The sequence below is a fragment of the Fusarium mangiferae genome (genome assembly GCF_900044065.1).
Source record: "Fusarium mangiferae strain MRC7560 genome assembly, contig: FMAN_scaffold016, whole genome shotgun sequence".
Taxonomy (NCBI): Eukaryota; Fungi; Ascomycota; class Sordariomycetes; order Hypocreales; family Nectriaceae; genus Fusarium; species Fusarium mangiferae.
Genome location: NW_024573936.1, coordinates 847,599 through 874,641, shown reverse-complemented (window position 1 = coordinate 874,641; position 27,043 = coordinate 847,599). Strand labels below are relative to the sequence as shown.

Below are 27,043 nucleotides of genomic sequence, written 5' to 3'. Positions count from 1 at the left end.
ATCAAGAATTAGAAGAAGCAGTTGAATCAACCGCAAAGATGGTTCAGTCCGCTATCCTCGGTTTCCCCCGTATGGGTGTTAACCGTGACCTGAAGAAGGCCACCGAAGCTTGTCAGTCTTCCGCAAATCTCTGACTCGTGTCATCATCGACTAATCAAACTTTAGACTGGGGTGGAAAGATCTCTCAGTCCGACCTCCTCGCTGAGGCCAAGCGCCTCCGTCTTGCTCACTGGAAGATCCAGCAGGATGCCGGCGTCGACATCATTCCCAGTAACGACTTCGCCCTCTACGACCAGGTCCTCCACCAGATCCAGGACTTCGGTGTACGTATCTCCCTCAACTTGGAGTCATAGAACAACATTTGCTGACCCACATCCTTTAGGCTGTTCCCGAGCGATACACCAAGGATGGCCTTGACCCCATTGACCAGTACTTCGCCATGGGCCGTGGTCACCAGAAGGAGGGTATCGATGTCCCCTCTCTGGAGATGGTCAAGTGGTTCGACTCCAATTACCACTACGTCAAGCCTACTCTCCAGGACAACCAGACCTTCAAGCTCACTGACAGCCCCAAGGCCGTTGCTGAGTTCAAGGAGGCTAAGGACGCTGGCATCACCACCCGTCCTGTCCTCGTTGGTCCTGTCTCTTTCCTCCACCTCGGCAAGGCCGACCGTGGCCAGTCTGTCGAGCCCATCGACCTTCTCGAGAAGCTCCTCCCCGTCTATGAGCAGATCCTCACCCAGCTGAAGGAGGCTGGTGCCGAGACTGTCCAGATTGATGAGCCTGTCCTCGTCTTCGATCTTCCCCAGAAGACCAAGGATGCCTTCAAGCCCGCCTATGAGAAGTTCGCCAGCCTTGGTGACAAGATCCCCAAGATTGTCTTCACTACCTACTTCGGTGACATCGTCCACAACCTCGACCTCCTCCCCAAGGACGTCTATGGTGTCCACATCGACCTTGTCCGCAACCCCGAGCAGCTCGAGAAGGTTCTCGGTGCTCTCGGCTCCAACACCATCCTCTCTGCTGGTGTTGTCGACGGCCGCAACATCTGGAAGACCAACCTGAAGCGTGCTATCGAGACCGTTGAGACCGCTATCCAGAAGCTCGGCAAGGACCGTGTCATCGCTGCCACCTCCAGCTCTCTCCTCCACACCCCTCACACTCTTGCCAGCGAGAAGAAGCTGGACCCCGAGATTGCCGACTGGTTCTCTTTCGCCACTGAGAAGGCTTCTGAGATTGCTCTCATTGCCAAGGCCGTCACTGAGGGCCCTGCCTCCGTCCGCGAGCAGCTTGAGGCTAACGCCAAGTCCATCAAGGCTCGTGCCGACTCTCCCCGAACCAACGACCCTCAGGTCAAGGAGCGCCAGTCTAAGGTCACCCAGAAGGACTACGAGCGCAAGAGCGAGTTCACTACCCGTATCAGCCAGCAGCAGAAGAAGCTGAACCTTCCCCTCTTCCCCACTACCACTATCGGATCTTTCCCCCAGACCAAGGAGATCCGAGTTCAGCGAAACAAGTTCACCAAGGGTGAGATCACTGCTGAGGAGTACGACCGCTTCATTGAGAAGGAGATCGAGGAGAACATCAAGATCCAAGAGGAGCTTGACCTCGATGTCTTTGTCCACGGCGAGCCTGAGCGTAACGACATGGTCCAGTTCTTCGGTGAGCGATTCCAGGGTTATGCTTTCACCACACACGCCTGGGTTCAGTCCTATGGTTCTCGATGCGTCCGACCCCCCATCATCGTCGGTGACATCTCTCGACCTCAGCCCATGACCGTTAAGGAGTCCAAGTACGCCGTCTCGGTCTCCAAGAAGCCCATGAAGGGTATGCTTACTGGCCCCGTCACCTGCCTTCGATGGTCTTTCCCTCGTGACGACGTCCACCAGTCCGTCCAGGCTGAGCAGCTTGCCCTTGCCCTCCGTGACGAGGTCGTCGACCTTGAGAAGGCCGGCATCGACGTCATCCAGGTCGATGAGCCCGCTCTCCGTGAGGGTCTCCCACTCCGCTCCGGTGAGGAGCGTGATGCCTACCTCAAGTGGGCCGTCCAGGCTTTCCGCCTCTCCACCGCCGGTGTTGAGGACGCCACTCAGATCCACTCCCACTTCTGTTACTCTGAGTTCCAGGACTTCTTCCACGCCATCGCTGCCCTCGATGCTGACGTTCTGTCCATTGAGAACAGCAAGTCTGATGCCAAACTCCTCCGGGTCTTCGTCGACTCTGAGTACCCCCGCCACATCGGACCTGGTGTCTACGACATCCACTCTCCCCGTGTCCCCAGCGAGCAGGAGATCAAGGACCGCATCGAGGAGATGCTTCAGTTCCTTAAGCCCGAGCAGCTCTGGATCGACCCTGACTGTGGTCTCAAGACCCGTCAGTGGAAGGAGACCAAGGAGGCGCTTGCCAACATGGTTAACGCGGCCAAGTACTTCCGTGCCAAGTACGCCAAATAAATGCCAACCCATAATTGTATAAGAGGTTGATGACGGTGATGAAGGCGTATGAGGATTGTGTTAATAGCATTTTTGTGGAGGCTGTTCTTCAAAACAGCTACGATTTCAACATCGGCGTTTGGGACTGGCCTAAAAAAATGGACCAGATATGTTTGTGGTAAAATCCTAAAAGTTAACCTGTGGATTAGGATCTGGGTACGGCTGGTTTGGCGAGCATTCAACATTTGCATATACCCTCCCGATTGGGAGCAGATGAGGGTCTAAAATCAACAAATTGACCTATTTTTCATGATGATGATGATGAAACTTTTGTTCCTTCTCTACAATTGCTGTGACTGGTTGCCATGTTAAACAAATAGATGAATGTTTGTGTAGGTATTGTAAATGACATCCCCAACGTTGGAGTCATAGTGTTTTGGTCTGATGAAGTGAGGTTGGAACTCATCACGTGCCCACGCGTAGTGAGCTATCGAGCCCCACGTCACAACGCGCTTCTTTTGTTATCCTTGTCTTTCAAGCGACGATGTCAATTTAGGCTTAACGTTCTTCAATATTGAGGATTCATCACCACATGTGACCTCTGAAGCGATGCGTCACTACTCGCCAGGATGCCTCCGATCGTAATACTTGATTCTGACGATGAAGGTGAGGATGGCAGCTTTTCTCCGCCTCCAAATATACAGGCACCATTGTCATTTGGACCAGCCGAGATTGAAGCTCAGACTGAAGCTGCAAATGTTTCTTCTGGAGGTGTAAGCCGTGCGACGACATCAACAAACCCGTCATTCTTTCAAAATATTTACAATGAGCAGAATGATGCAGCCCGTGGATATGTTCCAGAGCCGACAGCCAGATCACATGATCAAGATCAACATTCAGTCTCAAGCTCTGAGATGACAACACCAGCACCTTTCAAAAGAACGGTAACGGGACTTATTGAACCCTCCTCAGTACCGTCTGAAAGGGATCAGGCAACAAAAAGAGGACACACCAACGGAAACGGTTCAGATGAATGGACCCAGGCCTCGACACCAGGCAGAAGAAAAGCACCCATGGCTGTTATGGACGATATGTGGGATGTACCAAGTTCACCTGATGAGCGCCCTGTTAGACCTAAGATAAAACTCAAGGTCAAGAGTTTGAAGGCTCAGTCTGATTCCACCTCTGACTCTCGTCACGCGCAAGAGCTGGACAAACTAGGAAAGACTCCAAGCTCAAAGGCTGGGCGATCAGATGGTTCACCTTCAGGCAAGAAGCGTAGAAAAGTCAGTCATCCAGAACCGTCTTTCCAAGGTTCTAACGATGTCGACTTGGTATTCCCCTTCATTTTCATGGCTAAAAGGGATAGCAACCATGAATCCCAGCCAGCGCCAACACCGAGCATGCTCCCGCCAACATTGCCAGTCAATCAAGACGATTCTTTCTTCATTACCACAAACCCGCTTACTGATGCCCAGAAGCTGGAGTACGAGAGTGTGCAATTGCCTTCTAGTGACAGCCAGAATCACCAACTCCCTCCGATCCGTCAGTTCGAAATCAATCTTGCGTCAAGCGGAGATGCAACAAACATCAACACTCCCAGAAGCCATGCTCATTATCTTATGAGTACCGCTCCTCCTCCGCCTTCAAGTGTGATGGACCCAAACAGAGCAGCAATCGGACAAGCCACTGGAAACAGATGGGATTCATCTCCTGACGTCACCTCCGCCATCGATTCGCCTCCCAAACAAAAAGCAACGAGACAACTAGAGCAAATAAGGAACGGTGACTCACCCAAGCCTGCAAATGACAAGACTATGCATGAACAGCAACCAGAACAACCGGAGCCTCCAGCCATGCAAGAAGATGCTCTTGATAATTATGAGCCTGAAAAGGTAACAAAGACAAGGAAATCAAGGGGCCGGCCGAAGAAGAAGACCCTGGAAGAGCCCACAGCAATGCCAGAGGCACCTTCACCTCGACCAGAGGTTGTCACGCCTGTCACGAAACCCAAGAAGAAGCGTGGGAGACCAAGAAAGTCAGATCAAACAGACGCAAGGGAGGAGAGTCCCAAAGTTGATCCGTCAGCATCTACAAACGATGCGTCGCTATCTGAAGATGCTGTGCGGCCAGAGAAAAAGCCCAAGATAGACATTGATGAGTCTGAAAGCAAAGATGAGCTAGCAGATGAAAGCGAGATGGAACCCTCGCTGAAGAACAAGAGTCGAGAAAGTTCTATCCTGAAGGAATCCGACACAAACATCCTTGCCAAGTCTGTGTCCAGTTTGGACGATGACGCGGCGTCGAAAGCTTCAGATGCAGCAACAGAAGAGAAAGGAGAAAAACCAGAGAAACCAGCAATTCCAAGCAGAAGCTCAACGCCCTCCAAGGGATTGTCAGCAATCATCAACAAACCCGTCTATCGAGTCGGGTTGAGCAAAAAGTCGAGGATTGCGCCTTTGCTGAAGTGTTTGCGTAAGGAGTAAGGACTGTTGGCTTTTTGGGACTCAGCGAGGATGGTGGCTTGGTGATTGCATTTATGGCGTTGTATGACTTGTATCTGGTCTATGAATGGCCTTGGATCACATTCGATATCCGTTGCTCAGGGAGGTGAAGTTATAGGTGGTGGGCGAAGATACCCGCCTTGATTAAGCATGGCGTTCTGGTAATCATATTATGGGCATCAGGGTGATAGTAGCTAGGATCATGATGAGAGACTACTTGCTTCTTCTTACAGTAGAATTTATATTAAAAACTTTTTTATTATCACCTTGTATTCAACGTAAATCAGCAATCTGTGCATTCATTTGTGTTGTGGCTGTTATCAGCGCGTATATTCTGCCTCCAGTCCCCGAGTTGAAATAGAGCCCTTCTGTCATCTACCTCCTGTGCCTTGAGACAGATGAAATGGTATAAAACATCAGCTTTTGTCTCTATGCATCGAGCAAGTTGTTGATCCAGCATAACATCTTTTGTTTGACTGCTACTGCTTGGTGTATGCCTGATCAAACCGCAATTAGAGCAAACGACTGACAGCATCACGACCAGAAGAAGCGATGAGAAGCGAGAACTAACAAACAAGAACGTCAAATCAAGAATGCTCATCAAGCAGGGAGAGAGAGAGAGAGAGTGAGAGTGAGAGAAACGTTCCTGGAAAAGGATAAATACCCCAGACTCTCCCACTTCTGGATATCTTTCCATCTCGTCAACAATAACAACTTCACAAACACACTCCACTCTGATCTACTTACGACTACTCTGCACTCCACAACACATACACGCACACAAAACTTAACAAAATCTTCTACTCAATTCACCATTCATCATGTCTGGCGTCGAGAAAACCAACAACCCCATGACCAAGGATGCTGCGGCGCGGATCCAGTCCAACGAAGTAAGTCTTCTCCCCTATGCCCAGCATACAATTCAGTCCTCTCAAAACATATAGAGAAATACTTACACTCATAAAAAAGGCCAAGAATGGCAAGGACACCGGCTTTGACTCTCGAGCTCAGGCTGCAGCTGACAAGAACGCCAATGAGGCGGCTAAGCAGGGCAACGGACAGGGAGAACAGAAGAAGTGAGAAGTTGGATGCGAATGACTTTCGGAGGTATCGGTGAGCATCGATGGAGATTCGATTCGGTTGTGAAGAAAGGAAAGGGAATGGTTCTTGTCTACCTAGAAAGTGACCTATAGAGGTTACTTTATCACTCAATGGCAACAATTTGATGAACTAGATTCGGTAAACATGTCCCCTCTGATAACTTACTCCTTTCTCATAATGATTCTGTGAAGCACCGCGATGCCCATTCTTGTTCCAAGCCAAGTCTATAGAGATTTTGAGACTACGAGGCTTTCATATGTGCTCTATATAAGGTCCATGGTGTCTGACCGGCAGGCTAGATGTCAGAGGCTCAGCAGAACGTGGCAGTAGTAATATAAAATGAGTAGATTTCTTATTCCTGAGGACAGCCAATTTGGTGTTCCCGTTGTCTTCTGTCCTTTTCAGACTTCAGTCTTCTGTTTCGAAGTATTCATGTCATCACACACCCCTGAACAACTAACCACCCACATGTGATAGCTGGAGATAAATCACTAATTCCCAAACGCCCATTCGTAATGCATGCATGCTTCTGCATTGGGTTCCGGTTACCAACCATCCAAATCGACAGATACCTTTCCCAATAGTCACTTGACCACCTGATATTCCTACTTATTCCACCAACACGCAATTGGGTAGATTCTGTTCAAGTTAATTCTCATCATCCATTTGATGGATGTGCTTCTTGACAAACTCAAATGACGAGAAAAATATGGCGTTCACAACGCATGACCGGCTCATAGAAACTCCTAGGCCACGGTACATATGACGCTTGAAGAATTCGATCTTTGGCGCAGGTTCGACCTTTTCCCCTTTGGAATAGAGTAACGAGTTTCGCTGGTAGATGCTTTTGGCTGAATCGATCGGGTCTGTCAATTGTGAGTAAAGGGAATTCACAATGAGGTGCAGCTCATCTTACAGATCATTGCCCACGATACTAAACCACACATACCGCCAGCGGCAACAACAGCCACTTTGTTACTGTTGGGATGATCGCCAGCCAATGTATTTCCAATTTGTTTTCCGCTTTCATACACCATAAAATAGATAGCAGTGCCTAATGTGTCACGAACTGCAAATTGTTAGTCAGTGCAGAAGCCACATCATTCGAACGGCCACTCACGGAGATGAAGCTTCAGGCCAGTATACAGACCAAAAATACCCCGGTGTTTTATGATGTTCGCCATTGTCCGTAAGGTGCCCTTATTTTGGTAGCTAGCTGCCACAGCGTGACTGCCTTTATTGGTCGAACCGCGTTCAGCGAGCAGTACAGAGACCTGCGCACTGAGCTTGGTGAGCTCGAAAGGACAGGCGAGAAAGGTTATACAAGAGCCAGCGGTCGCACCAGCAGCGCCAAAGCATGCGACCGAGTAGAGATTCGGATATGTGCCAGGGCGATTAACATGGCCAATGATATCAAAGCCGAAGTTCCGCTTAACCCAAGCTGAATAAGAGTATTTGGCACGTTGGTAGATCGAAAAGGAGACGGTGCGGACAAGCGTTATACTTGCCATCGGTGCTGTGACGCCTGCAATGTCGGGTTAGTCAATTGCGACCGACTACACCCTGTCAATTGGCTGTAACATACCTCGAAAGAAGCCGCCAAGCTTCTCAGCATGATATGTTTTGCGAACACAGTCGAGAAATCCATTGTAGTGGTAGGTCTGCATGCGAGTCTTGACGCTGTCAAGTGGGAAAGCGGCGAGGGTAGAGAATACGCTGGAAGAGCTGGCTGCGATTTCTGTTCGGTAACGTTTAACAAAACGGTTGGAAGGGCTATTTTTCGGTACTGCAGAGACGGCCGCACCCGTTGCAGTCAAAGCCGTGGTCTCGCCATCGCGTCGCCCTCCAGCGCCGAGAGGCATGCTGATGGCAGAAGTTGTTGCTGGAGATAGTGACGACAATTGCGATTGATGGCCTGTGACATCTTGGTGGGCCAATTTAGCTCCAGTGGTCATTGCTTCCTCCCGTTCTCCGGGATAGAGAGCGATTGGACCTCAAACCGGAGCACCGACTAGAGGACACGGGCGTGCGCAGCCCAAGAGGTAGAATATAGATATAGTCGAGGTATAGCTTTATTTGGAGGCGCGGTCGAAACACGGCCTATCGAGAGCAGCCGTAGGGTCCATTCAGACGCGAGGCACCGGAGAGTCGAGTACAGGTACAGAGACGTTTGGATGGAAAAAGATGATCGGGTGGGTTTAGAGGACCCAGATCGGAGGTCGGGGGGCGGAGCGGCGTCGGGATATCGGTGGTGGGCGGCTCTTGACTTATGTCTCTGCACGGGCTCGGGCGTCCGGGTGCCCTCGGCAGAGGACGGCGACGACAACGGAAGCGACGATGCTGATGATTGCAGTTCCTTTACACAGAAGATCAATTAATGAGAAAAGATAAGAAGAGGAGAGTTGAAGGATTAAGGTCTGAGGCCAAAGGTGGAGATTGATCTAGTATGGGCAGCAGGAACTGACCTTACCTTATGGTGCGAGTTAATTGGTAGGAAAGGTAAGGTAGATCTTGACGGGAAGGAAGTGGTAATGGAGGACGGCATGCGTAGGCGGGGGAGGGAACGGGTCATGCCTGCGGACTCGCTACTTTTCTTCGGTGTCAAACTTCCAAACCAAACCAGATCAAACAGCCCCTCGGCCGGGAAGGAACAGCCCACCCACCTCAAGTTTCAGGGTCGCGGGGTTTGACCGAGCAAACAAAGGCACAATCCGACCGCTTTCTTGGTTCCTGGCTCCCCCTCGATGACACCTCTTCGAAGATCGTTTAGAGCTTCCGTGCCCTGTAATTGATCCCTCCCCTTCGCTGCGAGCTGCTATATCTCAGTGGTACATCATCTGCCGGCCGGGGGCGTTCATCACATGTTTATGGGGAAATGCTTGAGTTGACTTTATACTACGACTACGACTACGACTACGACTATGACTTTCTTTCACCAACGCTTCAAATTGAATCCTTGCCAATATTAAGACTCGAATACTCTCGCTATTGACTCCTCGGCCGAGATAATGTCCGTCGACCCATTTCCGCGGATGCAATAACACAACCAAAGTCTCAGTGTCCAAATTATGACCCGATATCCCATGTCATCAAGCGGACTTCAATGTCCGGGTCAATTAGCTTGCAACCGTCTCTTAGCTACTTACCTTACTTTGTGTTCGCCCAATAACAACCACTGTAAATCCTCACCCCGCAATCATAGGATGCATCATTTGGGGTTGGACAGCCGCGTTAACCTCAGCACGAAAGGCCTTCTCTTTGGCCGCTCCATTTTGTGCTTCACAAACGATCACCACCACCAGGACCTCAAAACTCCCAAGATCGACGCCTCTTGATGCATTCAGCCGTCGAGACATTTGGCTATGCATCATGCCTTAAAGAGTAGTTGACTCGGCAGGATAAAACCAACCATTACGACCACAATGATCGCGAGCAAACCATGTATGGTAATGCACACATCTCACGCATGGAGCAAGCAACCTCCTGCGCGAATGCAGCTGTGGCTTATAGTTTATAGAAGTATTGGTAGTCATCGTGACAGCTCGCACGCTCATATACTGGTACTGTAATTTATTCTACTCGGAGGACAGACATCATCCTTCCTCTCATGAGGTTCAGCAAGATGACGAGATCGCCACGGTAGACCCGCACACATCTCTCACTCGTGGGATCACTGATGTGAGGTCTGCAGCAGGGCTCGGCTTGCCTCTGGATGGTCTGTTCTCCGGCGAGCTCCAACTAGGAGAGCTTGACGAATCCCAGATCCAAGGTCTTCTAGACTACATATGCCACACGCCTGTGTCTCTGTTGACTCAAGATCCGGTTGCTGTCTCAGCTGGAGTATCCTCTGCTGGGGTTGCCTGGCCCGTGGTGCCATTATTAGGAGTATCATAGCTTGCCAGCAGACGCTCCTCTTCCTTCTTGGAGCGCACAGCCTCTGTCTCTTCACGAAGCTTCTGCAGATTCCAGACATCGTCATCTTCGTCATCGTCGTCGGAGTCATCCTCATCTCTCCACTTGCCACTCTCGAACAGAGCACGACCAGTGTTCTCCTTGGCCTTGCGGGCTTGCTCCTCGGCTGCCTTCTTGTCGAGGCGATCCTTCTTCCACTTGGCGAAAGTCTCGGGAGTGACTGGCGTAAGAGTACCGGTCAACTTGTGTCGCTCAGACTCCAAGAAGTCCTCGAGTGTGAGGGTCTTGAGTGGTGATTTGTCCATAAGCGCCTTTTCTGCTGCTCTTTGCTCTTTGGTCTTCAGAACGAATCTAAGTTTGGTGTTAGTGTAATTGCAAAGATATTTTGATGACAGAAGCCTTACCCAGGTGGCAGCGCATGCTTATATTTGCACTTATCTCCTCCGTTAGGGCAAATCCAGAACCAACCATACTTGCCGTCCTCAATAGCCTCGATGAAGTATTTGCACACTTTGTCGGTTGTGGTTTGCTGGTTGCCCTTCTTTGACAAAACGACACTTCGCAATTTGTCTTCGTCCCAGTCTGCTGAAGTTTCGGCCTTCTTGTTCTCCTCTTCCTCTCCCCTTGAATCGTTGTACAGGTTCTTCTTTTCTGTCTTACGCTCAACAGAAAGGTCGTGTGAAAACTTGCACTTCTTGCCCTTCTCACAGTTGCCTTTCTTGTAAAAGATGCAAACAACTGTCTTGGGGTCAACGCCAAAAGGCACCTTCTGGACTTGTGCTGGTTTGTTCATCATAGCCTCTAGATCCCTCTTGGCTTCTTCGGCCGCCTTCTTCTCACGCTCACGAGCCTCCCTCTCGGCCTGTTTTTTCTTCTCCTCGGCCGAGCCACTGTTCTTCAGGTTCGCCTGCATGCGTGAAATTTCCCTCTGGGCAGCACCTCCCTTCTTATTTTTCATACCGAAAGTTCGGTCCTCGACCGTTTTAGTGGCCTTCTTGGCCGCAGGCTCCTTACCCTTCTTGGGAGGCATGATGGGCAGTTGATGGTGGGGTAATCGTGGATATCAAAAAGATATTCGATGGGATTCGGACGATCGTGAGGTCCGTTGAGGGTTTCTGTCGAGGTATACGCCCACGATTTCGTGTTGGGAATGGCGAGAGGCTAAGCCACCAAATCTAGGTTGGAAAAAAAGACGAATGTCGAAGATTGCTGATAGTTGGTGGGCTGGGCCGCCTTGGTGTGGAGGATGAAGTCACAGCTAGTCACGTGTCTGCCGAGACTTTTCTTCGAGGGCAAGTGGCTCAACGTGTATAAGTGATTAATGCCTGTCTGGCTGGCTTGCCAGGCAAAGTATTATGAGTTACATTGTTTAACAGAAATCGAGTAGTTTACTTTCTCTTCATATGAATTGCGATAGGGACTAGGTAATTCTTGTCCGCAAGCGAAGACAGAATTGCGTACATATTGAAAGAAAAAAAAGTCATTCTCACCTTAGTACCTAGAAACTCACTCAGTTGCTTACAGTGGGGATAGTGTGTCGGGAAATCTTTCAACTGCGGGCCGCACTAAGAACCCCAGCAAGAATACGTACCTATCTTTGCAACGCGGACACTTTAGAGCTCCATCTGGCCAGTTGAAGCTCCATATCCAACATCTACAGATACAGCCTCGCGTTGATCCCATTACGCTGTCACAGATCATTCAGAGCATTGACTTCAATTCTGGTTCCTATCCAAACAACTCCCTTCTAGAATAAATACCTGGTTGGTACTATCAACGCTGGAACGCTTGCGCGCAGGCCAAAGTACTGATCGAGAATCAATCTAGCTCCCCAAAGCCTACGCAGCTTCCTGTTCATCACCTCCATCACCGCAAATATGATCTCAGACAACGATCTCTACCGACTCGCCATTTTCTTCGGCACTACAGCAATGATTCTCATTGTTCTCTACCACTTCCTCGAAGTCAACGCTGCGAAAGATCCGATTGAAGCCGGCAAGGAGGGAGCGCCAAAGTCACTATAATTGCACAGTACCACGATTACCGCGCATTGTAATTTTTTACGAGAAGGGAATATCCAGTTTGCAGGAAAGACTGCTCGGCGTTAAGGAGAACTCTTTGGACGAACGATGCCGCCTATTCGGAAAGCAGAGCGTGGGTTCGATACAACTAGACTAAGGGGACTATATGGATCTTTTGCTGGGAGGTTTTCAGCTATCTGCAATGCAATACTGGGAATTTCTTCCAACAACAAATTGTCTCGGTCGACTTGAAGTGAGGCAACTGGGATAGGAGATTTGATGGCACACGTCAACGCCAACCTATCACAGATGATATTTGCCTAGCACGAGCTATGCACGCATCCTTAGGCAGATTCTGCTAAGCAAAGAACAAACAACACATCTTTGTTGGTCGTTTGCTCCCCTCCTTGGAATTGCGCTCGTTTGCATTTGTGATGAAACTCTGTCTTGTCTGTGCAAACTGTCCCTTTTGATACATGTCCCTATTCGCATTGTAATTGGTACCAGATGTTTACAGTGTGGCGGTGCGAGGCTTGTTGCTACTAAAAGAGACTAGCTTTGACATGCGCCACATTCATACCCACGCGCATTGAGCTGATTAGGCAGTACGGAGTACCTTAGAGGGCAACAGAAGGAGCAGGAAGCAGTGCCCACCCCCGTGTTTTTCTATGCCTTTGTCTCTCTCCCTCCCTTGCCTCCTTCTTCCTTTCGACCTTCACCCAACTTCACTCAACTCAACCGATACACGCCCACTTCTCAACCCAGCCCAAACAATTTCTTATTACTCGGCCGCCTTAATAACTCTCGCGCGCCTTTTATTTCATCTCAAGCCTCTCGGACGTTTATTACCACCTTCTTTTCAAACTCCATTCCACATTCGCGACTTGCGCCCCCATCGAGCTCTAGTCTTCACCATACTTAATCGCGTCTTTGACACCAAATCGCACGTGTCATTCGATATCTTCTGCTGATTTGACCAACTGCATCAGCTTGAACAGCAGATACAGCCTTTTATCTCACGGGCCTATCTTTCTCAGCCCGTCTTTGACCTACTCTTACCCACTTCACAAACACACATCATCATGTCCGGCAAGCTCGACCAAGCTCTCGACGATATCACCCAGGCCCAGCGCCGTAGCGCTCGCCGCCGACCCAACCAGCGCCGTGGTGCCGGACGCCCTGCCGCGGCTGCACCCGTTGGTGGTATCCAGAAGAGCACCAAGCCCGCACGCGGTGCCGGCGCAAAGCCTGCCCCAGCCAAGGCTACTCCTACCAATAGTGATAGCAAGATCATTGTAAGCAATCTGGTAAGTCGCAAACACGGGTTTCCAATTGCATTCGTGTACTAATATTTCAATAGCCTAAGGACGTCTCGGAGCAGCAGATTAAGGTATGTTTCCGTTGCGGCCCTTGAAGCCCTCGGACTTTGTTCGACCTTTTCTCCTTCGCCGCTCTCATTTTTGCCTTCGACGTCGCGTCTTTCCGACTAGTTTGTCGACTTAGCTTAGGCCTGGAGCTATCGGACGCCCATCTCCTTCTTTGACTCTGTAAACCCTGGAATATGGTGCTATGTCAGAAGTCGAGATAACCCTTGTCGCGCAATGATACCTTAGGAATCGCCTGGTCAGCGTTCCTCGCCTAGGTAGCGCCGACTTTTAAGGGTGGAGGCTCGTCATGACGATATGCGTATTCTACCAGCCAAAGGCCAGCGAATTCCTCCGGATAAAACCTTTTGGAATCCTGCATCTACTTTAGCAAGCAAGCAGTGAGCATATACAGAAGCTATTCCTTGCAGATCTTGAGACAGAGTTGTGTCGGCTTGAAAAAATCCCCTTTTGGGGAGAACAGCGGGTTGCTTGTCTATTTCTCAGCAGACTCTCGAATACTACACTTGTAGTATACTTGGGCTGGGTCCAAGTTGTGGGTTACTATACGACTGAGAGCCATGTGGGTGTGGCCTGGTGCGCTTAAACTGATCTCAAATTCTTGCTGGGCGGACTGAGGGCTCTGTCTTTGTCTCACTGCTCTGCTTGCTAGCTGTCAACCAACATGATTTCCAAATCCTGGCGACGTGATACTCTCCCGGAACTGGAACGACCGAGGCTCGATGACGGAATGACGATTTTTGTTCAACTACACTTCGGAAGACTAACGCTATTTTCCCCCGATAGGAGTACTTCATCCAATCCGTTGGTCCCATCAAGCGAGTCGAGCTCTCCTACGGCCCTAACTCTCAAAGCCGCGGTATCGCAAACGTGACCTTTCATAAGTCGGATGGCGCTAGCAAGGCTTTCCAGAAACTGAACGGCCTTCTTGTCGACAACCGACCTATCAAGGTGAGCTATATCAGCGCCTCCTGTCCCATCAGTAACTAATTTGAACAGATCGAGATCGTTGTCGGAGCTGCCCAGGCTGACAAGGTCATTCCTACCGTCAAGACGCTTGCCGAGCGCACGACGTACGTGAAATATCTTCCCCCTTTCCAATCAATCACTGACCAGCGACATAGACAACCTAAGGCCCAACCCAAGTCCGCTGCTGCTGACAAGCACAACGCCGGTGCCGCCAAGGGTGCCGCTGCCAAGGGAACTGCTGGCAAGAAGCGCCGTGGTCGCAACAGCCGTCCCGCGAAGAAGACCCAGGAGGAACTCGACTCGGAGATGGCTGACTACTTTGACGCCTCGGCCGCCCCTGAGGCCAGCAACAATGCTGCTGCACCTGCACCCGCACCAGCTGCTACCGGTGATGCTGACATGGATGAGATCGCTGTATGTAATCTTATTCTTGATCTGTACGGTTGATACTAACTATGATGCTAGTAAATTCGTCAAAGCGCCATGGCAATGGCATGAGACAATGATAAATTACAAAAACAAGGGACCCGGTATTTTATGGGCATTTTGCGGAAGGATACGGTGGTTACTCGGTTTAGTGCTGCAGCAGATTGATCCGAAATGAAAGAGGAAGAGAGGCCTTCGAGGTCGGACAGCGGAGCAGCTGGTTTTGCATTTGTTACTGTTTGGTCTCAGCTCTCACCCTTGATACGTCGAACTCATCAATTCGGCAGCCATGCCTCAATGTTGCTTAGCCGCGACTGAGGGACCTGGAAATTAAATTGTATTGTACAACGGATGGAATAAGAAGCGCTTCATACACACAGATTTCTGTGAAGATATGATATAACATGTATCTCTGTGATAAAATATACGAAGGACTCGGCTTATTTTCTCCAGAATTATTCTTCGTGGTTGAGACATCCTATTCACTCACTAAACCGAGACTGATTAACTCGTTCGTATCTGAGACTCGTCAATCACCATTTCTAATCCTAACACAACGCCCATGCCAAGTCATGAAGGGGTCCAAATGTAGACCTGCCTCAAGCACGAGCCTTGAAATCATCAGGCTACCTTTTTGACGATCACATTGACCAGATTTTCAACACAATAATGAACACCGTGCGTGTGCTTAACAGTTTTTCCATTTTTTTCTTCCATATCGTAACAGGCAATGTAGTCTTGACTACATATCCGAAAAATACGCCTGCCTTGGTACGGCATAACGCCAACCAAAGTTACACAGCCTCATCCTGTACTGTAGTTCAGATATGCTCCTCTTTGGCAACGTCAAACATTCATAATTGAGAGATTTAGTCCTTCTTCTCGGTAGCAGCGGGGACAGCGGCGGGGGCGGCCTCCTTCTTGTCGTCGCCCTCGAGGGCAGGCATGTCGTCGTCGTCATCCTCTTCGTCGAGCTCATCACCAGCGCCTTCGGCACCAGGGAAGCCAGCACCACCACCTCCCAACTTGGAGAAGTCGATACCGCCAAAGTCACCACCCATGTCTCCCATACCAGGCATGCCGCCTATTGAAATTTGTTAGTCACAGGGTTCTGCGAGGCGCAATCAATCGGGATTTGTAATAGACTTACCCATGCCACCGAACTGAGAGAAGTCGTCCTCAGGGGCCTCGTTCTGCTCATCCTCATCAACCCACTTGTCGAAGTCGGTCTTGAGGAAGTGGACGCGCTTGGAGTCCTTGAGCAATCTAGGCCAGTACTCCTCCTTGAGCTCCTTCTTTTGCAGCTTTATCTCAACATTCTTGGCAGTGTGGTTGATCTTGCTCTCAGCGGGGTCGATCTCGCCCCAGAACTCGAGCTCGACATGGTACTTCTTCTTGAGAGTGGATGAGGTGCCGGTGAAGGTGAGCTTGGTAGGCTGAAGATCGAGAGTAAGGCTGTCCTTGGGCACATCAGGAACAGAGATGGTGAGGTAGATGAAGTTCTTGGAGGCGTCGGCGACGGAGGATCGCTGGGCCCAGAGGACTGCGGGTGGTTAGCGGGTGAATTGCAGGTGATACTGAGGGTATGCGCAGAATGCGATCAAGATTGCAGTCGTGGGAAGGAGTATCGGTAGATTGCATCTTGAAGGCGGCATCGGTAGAGGGAGGGGGAATACGAGCACAAGGCTGGGGCTGGACAGGGACGAACAATGACATACCTTCGGGGTAAACAGTGTCAGACATTGTGAAGGTTGAAGTAAAAGGGTATCTTGTCGTATCGCGAAGTTGCGTGAAGGAGGAAAAATCAGACAGAGGAGAGAGAGGGAGGGAGAGATAAGGAGAAAGAAGGCGAAAGATGTTGCAGATGCAGACGCAGATGCAGCAGAGAAAGAGAAATGGAGACGGAATGGATGAGTTTTTGGTGGGCGGAGGAGGTGCAGCTTTAGCTTCTGTACCTAGGCTAGCAGAGTGCGCAGTGGGAGGTGAGCGTACTTGATTCAATCAATCCGCCTTGAGGCTTCGCACGTTTGTCTGGTCACAGGCGGGATGGTAGAATGTCTAAGAAGGGGAGAGAATAGAGGGGCAATTGATCAGCAGATACCTCAGCTGCCACTGAAGTTATAGTGCTCCCCAAGGTACTCCCCTACCACAACTTTTGAGTGCCCGCTCTGACGTTTGCCCGCCCCTTGAAAGAGGCCGGCTTTTCTCCACTATTACTGGGCTGTAGCTCCTAGAAGGTGCTGGAGCTTTGTCACCTCAGCTGGAGGTTTGCTGCGTACAAGCAGCTGCGAGACGTAATCTGGGTGCAATTCCAGTGCAATTTCCGCTGAATTCTTAGGCTTCTTGCATGAGACTCAATAACAATCCCTTTCAAACAATCAAAGGCCGTTGATTGAAGTGGCTCTTTATCTCTGGATTAGCAATGGCAGCCTAGTCCTACCTACACGCGGCCGGCATTCGATGGCGGGGTAAGCACCTCACGCTGGAGTCGGAGGCGAGCCAGTGCTGATCTTAGTGCCAGGCTCCAGGGAAGCTTTCAGCAGACCTCTCACTGAAGCCCCTCCGGTCCCTGTTTTTGCTCGCGGGCCAATGAAACCTCGGCCTTCCTATCACCTCAGCCTTGAGGCTAGTATCGGGCGAGCCTCACCACCATGACCCAACATCATCAACGACTGGCTGCGGCTGATTCGACGGCATCAAGACGCGTTGAAGTCTGGTAGTACTACGGACAGTTTAACAGACTTCTCATCTCGAACATACAGATTACTGTGCTGTACCGTACTTGCACCTCCGCACGGATTCTACTCCGCCATTTGGCCATCTTTACAGTTGCGTCATTGGCGCGGGCATTTTCTACTTCATTGTCCATCCAACCGCCACCATGGAGACATTCAAATCTCTTTTTGCGAAGCCTGATCCCCAGGCCCAGGTACACACACCGGTCTATACCTTATTCCACATTATTGTCTAACATGTCTGGCTGTAGATGCGCAAGTGCAATGCGTTGATGAGGCAAAACATCCGCAAGATCGATCGAGATATCCAGACTGTGAAACAAGTCGAGTACAAGACCAAGAACCTCATCCTCCAAGCCGATAAGCGAGCCCAGCGCGATCCATCCCGCGCCAAGCAAGCCCAACAAGAGGTTCGCGACTTTGCGCGTGAGCTCGTTCGCGCCCGAAAGACCTCAGCACGCCTCATCACATCCAAGGCGCAGCTCAACTCGGTGCAGATGCAGGTACAGGAGGCCTTTGCTGTGCGAAAGATTGAAGGATCCATTCGAGCGAGTGTCGGTATTATGAAGGATGTCAACTCGCTTATCCGTCTACCGGAACTGGCTGGTACCATGCAAGAACTGAGTGTGGAGTTGATGAAGGCGGGCATCATCGAGGAGATGGTCGAGGACTCGCTTCCTGCTGATGGTGATATGCTTATGGAGGACGAGGAGGCCGACGGAGAGGTTGACAAAGTCTTGGGAGAGATCCTCAAGGACCGCAAGCAGCCCACTCTCCCTGTGGCGCCTGTACCGGAGCCACAGAAACCCCAGGAGGAAGAGGAGGAGGAGGAAGATCCAGAAGCTATGATGGACCAGATGCGCAACCGGTTAGAGGCTCTTCGAAGTTAGTGTGCGTTTGGCGATGAGACTTTCTTGGTTGGCTGTTGCTTGAAGATGCCAGTTGTTCTTCATCATGGGAGGAGTTGGGGGCGTTTGGCGTATCTACAGTTTTGGCATACACTTGATCCTACAAAGACTTGTTGAGGACTATAGGGTTGGCATCGCATTGTCCGTAGTTTGCACTACGACGAGATATATAACCGTGTTTCAAATGCTTCTTCATCCTATTTGCTGTGGCCACCATGTGAGGTCTCGTTCCGATTTCGATCAACTGGCCACTTGATAGGGGTGAGTATCATTTCAAATTCACATATCGTGCTTGCGATGTCCGCATGCTCTGTCTTTGTAACCCGGCCGTACTTCGAAAATCATTATCGAGGCGTACTGCAGTCTTCGAAGGAGTAACATTAACTTACGGTTTGGTCTTGGAGTCACAGAGCACCAGGTCCAGAGCGCATGTGACAACTTCGCAAATAGTGAGCACATATAGCCAAGTTCAAGAGTTTCATGCTTTCATATGTTCCAATATCAACTTAAGCTCATTAGAAGAGCGGTCAACATTCCCGTTTTGCTATTGAACGTGTCACTGAGTACTGAGACTTGACGTTCTGGTGATAAGTGCATAGATGTAAGAACGGCGGGATTGCCTTAGAGCCAGATATCAAGAATGCTTTGCCCTGCTAAACTTCTTTGTGGGGGATACTACAGTGTTTACCGGGTGCTTCCTTGTCGTTGAGTTGCTCAGAGAGCAAGTCCAAGAATCCAATAGTCAGCATATTTATCGTCGTCCAGTTTGTGATGTGCTAAGACATCAACTTGTGTGGTAACTAAGCATCTTATGATAAATTTCATCAAAATCTTCTTCCGTTTATGGAGTACTCCATTGTACCTAGCAGGAACACTGGCCATTGTATCTATACACGGGGCAAGTTTAGCAGACATGGATGAATCAGTTCAAGGCCTTTGCTAGAACTCAACATCAACCTTCCAGGTTTCGAGGTGGTATGTGCTTTGTTTTCCGTATGATCCAGCTCTTGGTCTTGTCCAGAAACTGTCAGTGCGGATAACTGTTTGCCTTTTGTTCATTGAGTGTGTGGATAGCCACGGGCGAAGAGAACAATGTGTTGGCTGTCTCTTCTCACATCCGCAAACGGTACTGTAGTCGATAGACTAGACGCAGATTGATTTGTTTCCTCGGGCTTGAGCCATAAACCCGATATTTGGGTGTCTAACTTAACTCCTCTCACTATGTCATCAGATGAACCTTCATACCCAAACATTATCAACGTGTCGAATGATATCTAATACTTAGTCAGATGATACCACGTCTGGTCCAACTCAGAATCCACCGATGATACCTATGAATGCGCCCCCAGATCTATTATATGCAGTGTATTCGAGATCACATAAATATAGTAGCCTACCCTGAAGCACATGATGCCTCGAGGTGAGCGATGCCAACAACCAATGCTTCAGAAGCATTGTGACACGGGGAACAACTCTAGTTTCGGCCGAATGCTGGTTTACCCGATGTCATCGTGGTGAACAGGAGGAAACAAGCAGGTTTGACCGATGTGTTGTTGTTCACACCGGATAGTCACGTCCGTAGATGGCCTCACTTCACCGTAATTAACCCGCTGCCACGACCACTACCACAACCACAACCACAGGACCCAATTTGAGAAAAATATCCATCGCCTACGCTGTGACACCCTACAGTCACGTCACGTCACAGAATCAATTAAAAAATTTTCATATGTGACTCATTTCCCAAGGACAGCTGCAAGGGACCAGACCAGATATAGCTGCTGTCGTGTAAGTTAGACCCGCCAGCTCAACACTTTGACGATGGAGAATGCGCGCCAACTGCAAGCCAGCGCATATAAGCAGGTCTGTATAACCTGAATATTGGGAAAGTGCATGCATGAGGGTTATTAGTGTCGTTGCTGTGAGTAAGAGTGTCTGCATGGCTGGTTTCAAAAGGCGGTATGCTGGCCGGCTAAAGGGCCTGTATGGCTACGGCTGTAGCTACGGCGAGCTGAATTGATGCGGTGAAGCTTGAGTGTAGCAGAATCTTGAAACACATTGATCGGTGTAGGATAAAAGAGTCAAGTCAAGCCAGCGACTCGAGATGCATATGCAGCAGGGCGAGGCTGCATGAGAGAACGCACACGCATTGCAGTGCAGTCGAGGGCGTGTTGTTATCTCTTTTACCCGGCACTATCCATTCACTGACTTTGACTCTGATACTGACACTCAGCTTGCCTGACCGCTTCTCAAAGCACGATTCAGCAAGGTGACAGCTCACAAACAATGTTGATGCGAGAGGATTTAGGAAAAGAAAAAGTATATTCCAATAAATCAGTAGATTAATCAGGGAATCACAGGGTCAAAGCATAAGAAACACCGATTGTTTCCTCCCCCTTACTCAAGCAGCAAGCAAGGGCAAGAAAAGTAAAGCGCCGTCGTCTCGTCTCGTTGTTCGTGTTCATATGTATTCATGTTCAGAGCGGGAACTAAGAGGATCTCCCCCCGTGGATCGATTCCTTGGCCGAGAATCACCCACTGAACCCTGGGCAGGGAGGTTTTGCTTCTGCGTGGGGGGAGAAGAGGAGCCTTTGGTGGGATGTGATAACAAGAACGAGGCCAAGTGTGATTTGACGCGACTTGACTTGATGAGCTAAAGCAACGGATGCGAGATCATCGGGACGGTACGGCAAGCACCTGATCCGAGCCTAACGCTCTTGCCGCGTGAGACATGCTCTAATTATACAGGGGCAAACAGTTTTTCAAGTTCAAAGTGCAACGAGTTTGTTGGTTATGGCTTTGTGAGGCGTTGTATCGGCAGTTTGTTTGTTGTATTGAATAGCGGCATGGCGCTGTCACGATATGTCACATCCAATCAAAGGCCCCCCAAAAATTGAGAGAACAAAAGAGACAACTATCCCCTCAAGCCCTCAAGCCCTCAAACCCCCAACATCCATGGCTTGCGAGGCGCGAGGCTGCAGCGGGTGATTGCTCTAGCTGCTTCGTGCCTGAGGAGAAGACGAGATTAGAGCTCTCACTGCAGTTGATGTTGGCTTGACGTGCTGTGCTGTAAAGCGGTCAACCCCACGAGACCGCCTATACACCCCCACCCAATATCACTTCAGCAGGTGGCATGCCTCACAAGAAGTGATAGATTGGGTGCCTTTGCCAACACCAACACCAACAGGGCTGTACTGTATCAGGAGACGGCCAGCTCAAAACACTCAGGCCGACTTCGGATGAGAATACAACCCAAATTCGATATCACATCTTGGGCTCATAGACAGGGGTGTGTACCAGAGTATCGAATTTGTTTCGATGACGGCATCATAAGGGGGGAATGAGAAATTCCTGTCATGGAAAGCTCATTACACATTTTGAGTATTATGATTCCTCGATAGGAGTTTATCATAACGCCTTGTCGCTCAGTGACATGTCTATCATGACGATCAATACTGTTGTTGAAGAACTCACTTCCCCTCCCTACTGGAGCAAAACAAACGAACTGTAGCAGATGCCATAATTGGAGGCAAATACCCCGGAATGATGAAATAATCAACTCAATTACCCTTGAGCATAATTAGATTAATCGTAGTTGATGGTTTATGCGTTTTTCCAACTGCCTACCCCGGATTCTCAGGTGATCGATCCCCCAGATGACGAGGCGTTGCTGGCTGACCTGGCTTACACCCAATTTACATGCTACATGGTAATCGTCATCGCCATCGCCAGCCTCAGCCTTGGCCTCAGCAACTCAGCCCCAAATACAACACGAACTGAGAATGCCTGTAATAATCACACCGTACGTAGTTGTACCTCACAAGGAATCACCACGTAGCAGGCAGGCACCAACGAAACATTGGATTGTTACAGTTCGGGGGCCAAGCCAAGCATCACGGGTCCAAGATACGATACTGATAGCGTAATCAATCAGACTGCGGAACTCCGGGACGATGAACCTTTTTCAACTGTACATTCGGAGGCGAGAGATCCGAGCCAATCTCTGGCCAAAACATGGGGGAATGCGAAGAGTATGTACATAGGTATTAGGGGAGCACAACGCGTAGACATTGTACAGTAAGCAGCCGCGGCGTCCGTGTCGCGAATGCAACTTTGATGCTATTCCTAGCAGACGTAGCAGTGACTGGGACAGCGAAGGAGTGAGCAATTCGGAGACCGTATTATCTCAGCCTCGGCGTATTACAGAGTGAGCATTGCATCCGACATGGCATCATATCATACCCCGACAGTGCAGCCAAAATTCATTCATCTCATCAGCGACAAAAGCCACAGTTCGGTTTCGCATACCATTTCTGCCATTTGCGCCGGATATCTCGAGATGAGTGAGATTGGCAGCGACATATCATGTTTTCAGCGTGCACAACGTACGTCATATTGATCTCTTTCTGGATATTTCCCACGACGCGGGTTTGGAATCGTGATCCTGGGGTAAATCAGAAGGGATCTGTCCAGGCTTTGGACGAAAGAGGTAGCCAGTTGCGCTGAGTCGTGGCGTAGGCGGCGCTCCCACGTTGTGGCGTACCTACGTACGTACGTATACTTCATACCTCGGTGACATGCTTCGTCTCGCAGGTTCCTTGGCAGTGAAATGACTGACTGACTCTGTTGTTTTCAATAATTGCTTTCTCCGAGGTTGCATCAAATTCAGGAATCTCAAATCAGCTGCGTCAGGATCATTGTTGCCTTGCTGTGGCCGGAAACAAACAATGGATGTCTCAGCGTATGCAGCGAGAGAGTCAGAGACAATAACATCAATAAAACCTGTTATCATCTGTGACAAGTCTCGGCCAGAACCAGATATCGTAGACGTGTTTAATTGATTCCATTAATTAATTACGATTCAGTTCTTTTGAAACTATTGAATGTCGAGGAACTCACTGATCAACAGTGCATACTCATACTCACCCTGACCTGACGGCCATTCCGTGGATGATGCATTATCAATGATGAATGAAACGTCAAAGCTGTCAATCGCGTGGCAGACTTGACTCTCAGACTCTGGAAATGGAAGCTCTACACGAGTCGCTCACCCACGTTGCTTTGATAGGTACCTACCTACTAGTGACAGCGTCGGTATCGGTGTCGGGGCCAGTCTCGGTGACCTTCCCTTTTCCTTAGGAATTTCCGTCATTACACACGCCCCCTCCTCCCATTCGCCCGTTTCCTAGACTCTGCCTAAACGGGGGAATTTCCGGGACCATTATCGCTTCTTCCCCAGCTTCGGGCAACTCTACTCGTTTTCCCGCAAGCCACATTCTGCTTGCTCGATAGACCTCGGGCCAATTCCGGCAAAGGTCCACGGTTAGAATCCGATCTCTCTAAGAGAGATTGCTCAACTGCTCGCTACCTTTCGGTACTCTCCCCGAGGCACCGCAACCACAAACCAACACGTGGAAATTGCGGAAGCTAAACTACAGTAACGATTGCTAAGAACAGAATTAAAAACCGGGAGGCGTTTCCCCCAGATCCGAGGTAGCACGGGGCAAAGTCCGAGGTTGGAATATTTTGAGTTTGGACGTTTTGAATGATTCAGGAGCTGCACCCTGAAGGATGCATACTATGTAGAATTTTCTTCATATTACAGATACTCACTGACACTGACGCTTGCAATGATTTCATGACACATGCAGACACGCTTCTACATTGTGGCTGTCCTTCCATGGCCCTTCTACCGATCCTTCTAGTGTCCACAACTGCATCTTCACCACCACAACTCTATGCTCCAGGCCCAAAGGAGAAGGTGGACAGCATTTCAGGGTGGCTTCCAAGAAAGAAAAGGAAGCTCTAGAAGAGTTGATAGAAGCCCCTCCGATAAGGATCCATCTCCCTCTCGGCTCTACTTACTCCGTAGCATCACTGACTAACAAGCCCCCATATCAAAGGGGGTTCTTTACGTTATGAGCGACTCGTGAATGGGGTCAATGCAATGCCTGTCGGGAGCAACTCAGACATGGCAAGCCTTGGCTTGGCTTCACTGTGTATTTGGTAAGGGGAGAACCGCCGGTTCGGGTCGGGGGACCAGGGCTTCTCACAACCGGTAGCTTCAAGGGGTTATGGACGCCTCAATCCTATCGCGGCAACGGTAGAGGAAGCAAAGGCTGGTTAAGCCGCCAGGCCAGGGGCTTAATTCTATTTTACAGGCCCTCGGAAGGTGGGAATGGTATTCCGTCCCATGCCATCCATTCGCTTGGAGGGAGCTAGGAATGGCAGTCCGCCGTCCGGAGCTGGGGTTTTGATTAGAGACGAATCGTCAAAGCAACGCCAGACAGGGCAAGGCGAGGTGAAGCAAAGCAAAGCAAACAACAAAGTTTCAAGTGCAACAGCAAGCCGTGTCCGTGGTGTCGGATACTTGCTTTTGGGCATGGGTTCTGAGTCGGTTATGTCACAAGGAATTGTGATATAATACAGGAGAATGTTACTCCGTGCGCCGGATAAAGTCGCAGGCGAAACCGTGTAAACGGTCAAAACACTGACTCTTGAGAGACCAAACAATTCTTCAAGGGGGCTCGCAGTACGAGAAGGGCTAGTCCGTCGTTAGTTAAGCCTGCGAGACCAGTAAAGCATATCGCGATGCAGACTCGGAAACCGATACAGAGTGCCTGATCCAGCCTTCGATAAGCTTTTCCTTAGCCTTGGCACCGTAACTTCCTGATTGAGCATCTTGTCTCTTCCCGCGGGATTCGATAACAAACAGGTAATTATACGACAAATGAAGGGATTGATGACGTTCGCTTCCCTGGCCTTTGCTTGAGACTCTTATTGCAAGCATTGTCGCATTAATCATCGTTATCAAACTCAAAATTCCCCAGACGCCAAAGCAGCCCAACGGTGACACGGGTCACCCCCAGCCAGCGGGATATCCAGGGCTGGTTGACCTGGTCTGGTCTGGCTGTAATTTTAATGACCGATCTCTGACCGTAGCATTGGGAATTTGGGATTGGAAACTTGGAACTTGTCAATCCCGGGACAGCACCCGGCCGCGCGGACCGCTGTAAGGATCTCATCCATCGCTGTAAAACCACTAACAAGAACCAAGGGCCAGGCTCAAAAGGTCCACTACAGCGAGATTGCTCGGGATGAAGAATTTCAGGTGTCAATTAATTGAATTGCAGTGAAAAATTCCTTCCTTGTGCCGAGGTGGAGTTATCTTAGGTAACGTGAGAAGAAATCTTCCATGGAATCTTCCCTGTCAAAATGGAAGGCCAATCTTGTCGGCGAGTAATGTAAAGTTGGTGTTTCCCCAGACCCGGCATTATACGGGAAAGAATGGATCGTGGGAGTGGCTTGAGTGAAGGAGAAAATAAGTGGCGGTGGAGGAGGTGGAAACACAGAGAGAGATAAGGTACATACCTACCTAGGTAAGGAAAACTGGAGGTTTGCCATGACGAAGGTATCGCAAACGGCGCAAAAGGCGCGGAGAAAAAGGACCCTGATACCCATATCTGACTCATATCACGACCTATTCCCGCCGAAGCTGCAGCAGTGCACCTCATCCTTCGGTTGATCACCGAATAACTTTGACCGCCGGAGCCTTTCTCCTCCTCGGCGGACATGAATTGCGTGCTGTGTTGTGCTGCCTCGCGGATAAAGGTGGAGTGAGGCGGGAATAGGCAGGGTCTTTTCGGCATTGCCTTCACACTGTCGTTGGTGCAATTCAGCACCAGAGCCACTGGAACCACTTGTATCTCCAGCGATCAGCAGGCTAGAAAGCTGCTGTGAATCCAGACGGCCAAACATATTCATTCTGCCATTATCTGCAGGGTTCACTACGGGCCAGACCGTTAATCATGAATATCACTGATCAGCAGCAGCAACTCTGTCTGATAAGCAGATCTACCAACGTTCTGGGCTGCTCGGCTAGGAGCAAAAGCCCCTTTGTGCAGCTCCTGCGACAGCTCCAGACTCTCACAGCTGTGTTTGGCTCGGAAGGGCTCGAACTGCAGATCATTTCTTAGCCAGAGTGCGGAGAAGCTCTTGAAGCTGTCTCACTCATCCTCAGGCGAGCACATCCGACAGCTCAAGCTCACCAATCTGATGTCTTCCGACTCACAAGTGACAGCGCTAGATTCGGATCACAGCTCTGAATGCACCCTCGCATATGTGTTGTTGCCATCTGAGTTGTCCTGTTTCCGACATGTCGAAAGCGTTCTCCCTTCGACTCGACCGGGGCGAGGCAAGCGCCGAGGGAGAGTCAGTGGTTCAGCCGAGCGCCAAGGCCTTTTGGCGAGGGGTAAAGACTTTCACAGTCAAGGAATTAAAAAACTGAACCAAATTTGATGCTGTACTGGAGAAAGGCCGAAAGGATTACGGAAGGGAGACCGCCACAGGGTGGAGAAAACGCCGCAAATGCGGCTCCGACTGTGGATGCGGGTCTCCGAAGAATACGCCGGCATATCGCATGTGGGGAGTATGAGAGAAATATCACAGTCTTCACCAGGGTTAAACCGTTGCCAAACGTAAGCGAAACCGTATTGCTTTGTGTAACTGGGGAACAATTGAGAAAACTCTTCACTTTTTTCTCTCTTTCTTTTCGTTCTATCCAAGATTGTTGCTTCTTCCACCGGATTTTGAAATTGAATATTGTGCCCAATGGCTAGGTTAGGATTAAACCCTGCAGCTGTACCACCGAG

At 49.9% G+C, this 27,043-nt stretch overlaps 8 protein-coding genes across 8 annotated transcripts; 5 read left to right on the top strand and 3 right to left on the bottom strand.

Annotated features, from left to right (window-relative positions):
* Positions 1-38: 38 nt before the first annotated feature.
* FMAN_10587 (putative methionine synthase) lies at positions 39-2,452 on the top strand (the record flags this gene model as incomplete). Its single annotated transcript, XM_041823936.1, has 3 exons — positions 39-111; positions 166-323; positions 383-2,452. 3 exons carry the CDS (start codon positions 39-41, stop codon positions 2,450-2,452), a joined length of 2,301 nt encoding a protein of 766 aa, XP_041689466.1.
* Positions 2,453-3,060: 608 nt separating this feature from the next.
* Positions 3,061-4,917, top strand: FMAN_10588 (uncharacterized protein; the record flags this gene model as incomplete). The annotated part of the gene is made up of 1 exon (XM_041823935.1): positions 3,061-4,917. The coding sequence occupies one exon, from the start codon at positions 3,061-3,063 to the stop codon at positions 4,915-4,917; it is 1,857 nt and encodes a 618-aa protein (XP_041689465.1).
* Positions 4,918-5,756: 839 nt separating this feature from the next.
* Positions 5,757-6,015, top strand: FMAN_10589 (uncharacterized protein; the record flags this gene model as incomplete). Its single annotated transcript, XM_041823932.1, has 2 exons — positions 5,757-5,825; positions 5,905-6,015. The coding sequence occupies 2 exons, from the start codon at positions 5,757-5,759 to the stop codon at positions 6,013-6,015; spliced, it is 180 nt and encodes a 59-aa protein (XP_041689464.1).
* Positions 6,016-6,684: 669 nt separating this feature from the next.
* Positions 6,685-7,991, bottom strand: FMAN_10590 (uncharacterized protein; the record flags this gene model as incomplete). The annotated part of the gene is made up of 4 exons (XM_041823931.1): positions 6,685-6,902; positions 6,953-7,105; positions 7,157-7,561; positions 7,622-7,991. 4 exons carry the CDS (start codon positions 7,989-7,991, stop codon positions 6,685-6,687), a joined length of 1,146 nt encoding a protein of 381 aa, XP_041689463.1.
* Positions 7,992-9,848: 1,857 nt separating this feature from the next.
* FMAN_10591 (uncharacterized protein) lies at positions 9,849-10,978 on the bottom strand (the record flags this gene model as incomplete). Its single annotated transcript, XM_041823930.1, has 2 exons — positions 9,849-10,299; positions 10,353-10,978. 2 exons carry the CDS (start codon positions 10,976-10,978, stop codon positions 9,849-9,851), a joined length of 1,077 nt encoding a protein of 358 aa, XP_041689462.1.
* Positions 10,979-14,018: 3,040 nt separating this feature from the next.
* Positions 14,019-14,770, top strand: FMAN_10592 (uncharacterized protein; the record flags this gene model as incomplete). The annotated part of the gene is made up of 4 exons (XM_041823929.1): positions 14,019-14,096; positions 14,141-14,305; positions 14,354-14,427; positions 14,479-14,770. The coding sequence occupies 4 exons, from the start codon at positions 14,019-14,021 to the stop codon at positions 14,768-14,770; spliced, it is 609 nt and encodes a 202-aa protein (XP_041689461.1).
* Positions 14,771-15,618: 848 nt separating this feature from the next.
* FMAN_10593 (uncharacterized protein) lies at positions 15,619-16,492 on the bottom strand (the record flags this gene model as incomplete). Its single annotated transcript, XM_041823928.1, has 3 exons — positions 15,619-15,833; positions 15,900-16,292; positions 16,468-16,492. The coding sequence occupies 3 exons, from the start codon at positions 16,490-16,492 to the stop codon at positions 15,619-15,621; spliced, it is 633 nt and encodes a 210-aa protein (XP_041689460.1).
* A 1,138-nt stretch (positions 16,493-17,630) lies between these two features.
* FMAN_10594 (uncharacterized protein) lies at positions 17,631-18,374 on the top strand (the record flags this gene model as incomplete). The annotated part of the gene is made up of 2 exons (XM_041823927.1): positions 17,631-17,678; positions 17,736-18,374. The coding sequence occupies 2 exons, from the start codon at positions 17,631-17,633 to the stop codon at positions 18,372-18,374; spliced, it is 687 nt and encodes a 228-aa protein (XP_041689459.1).
* Positions 18,375-27,043: the final 8,669 nt, after the last annotated feature.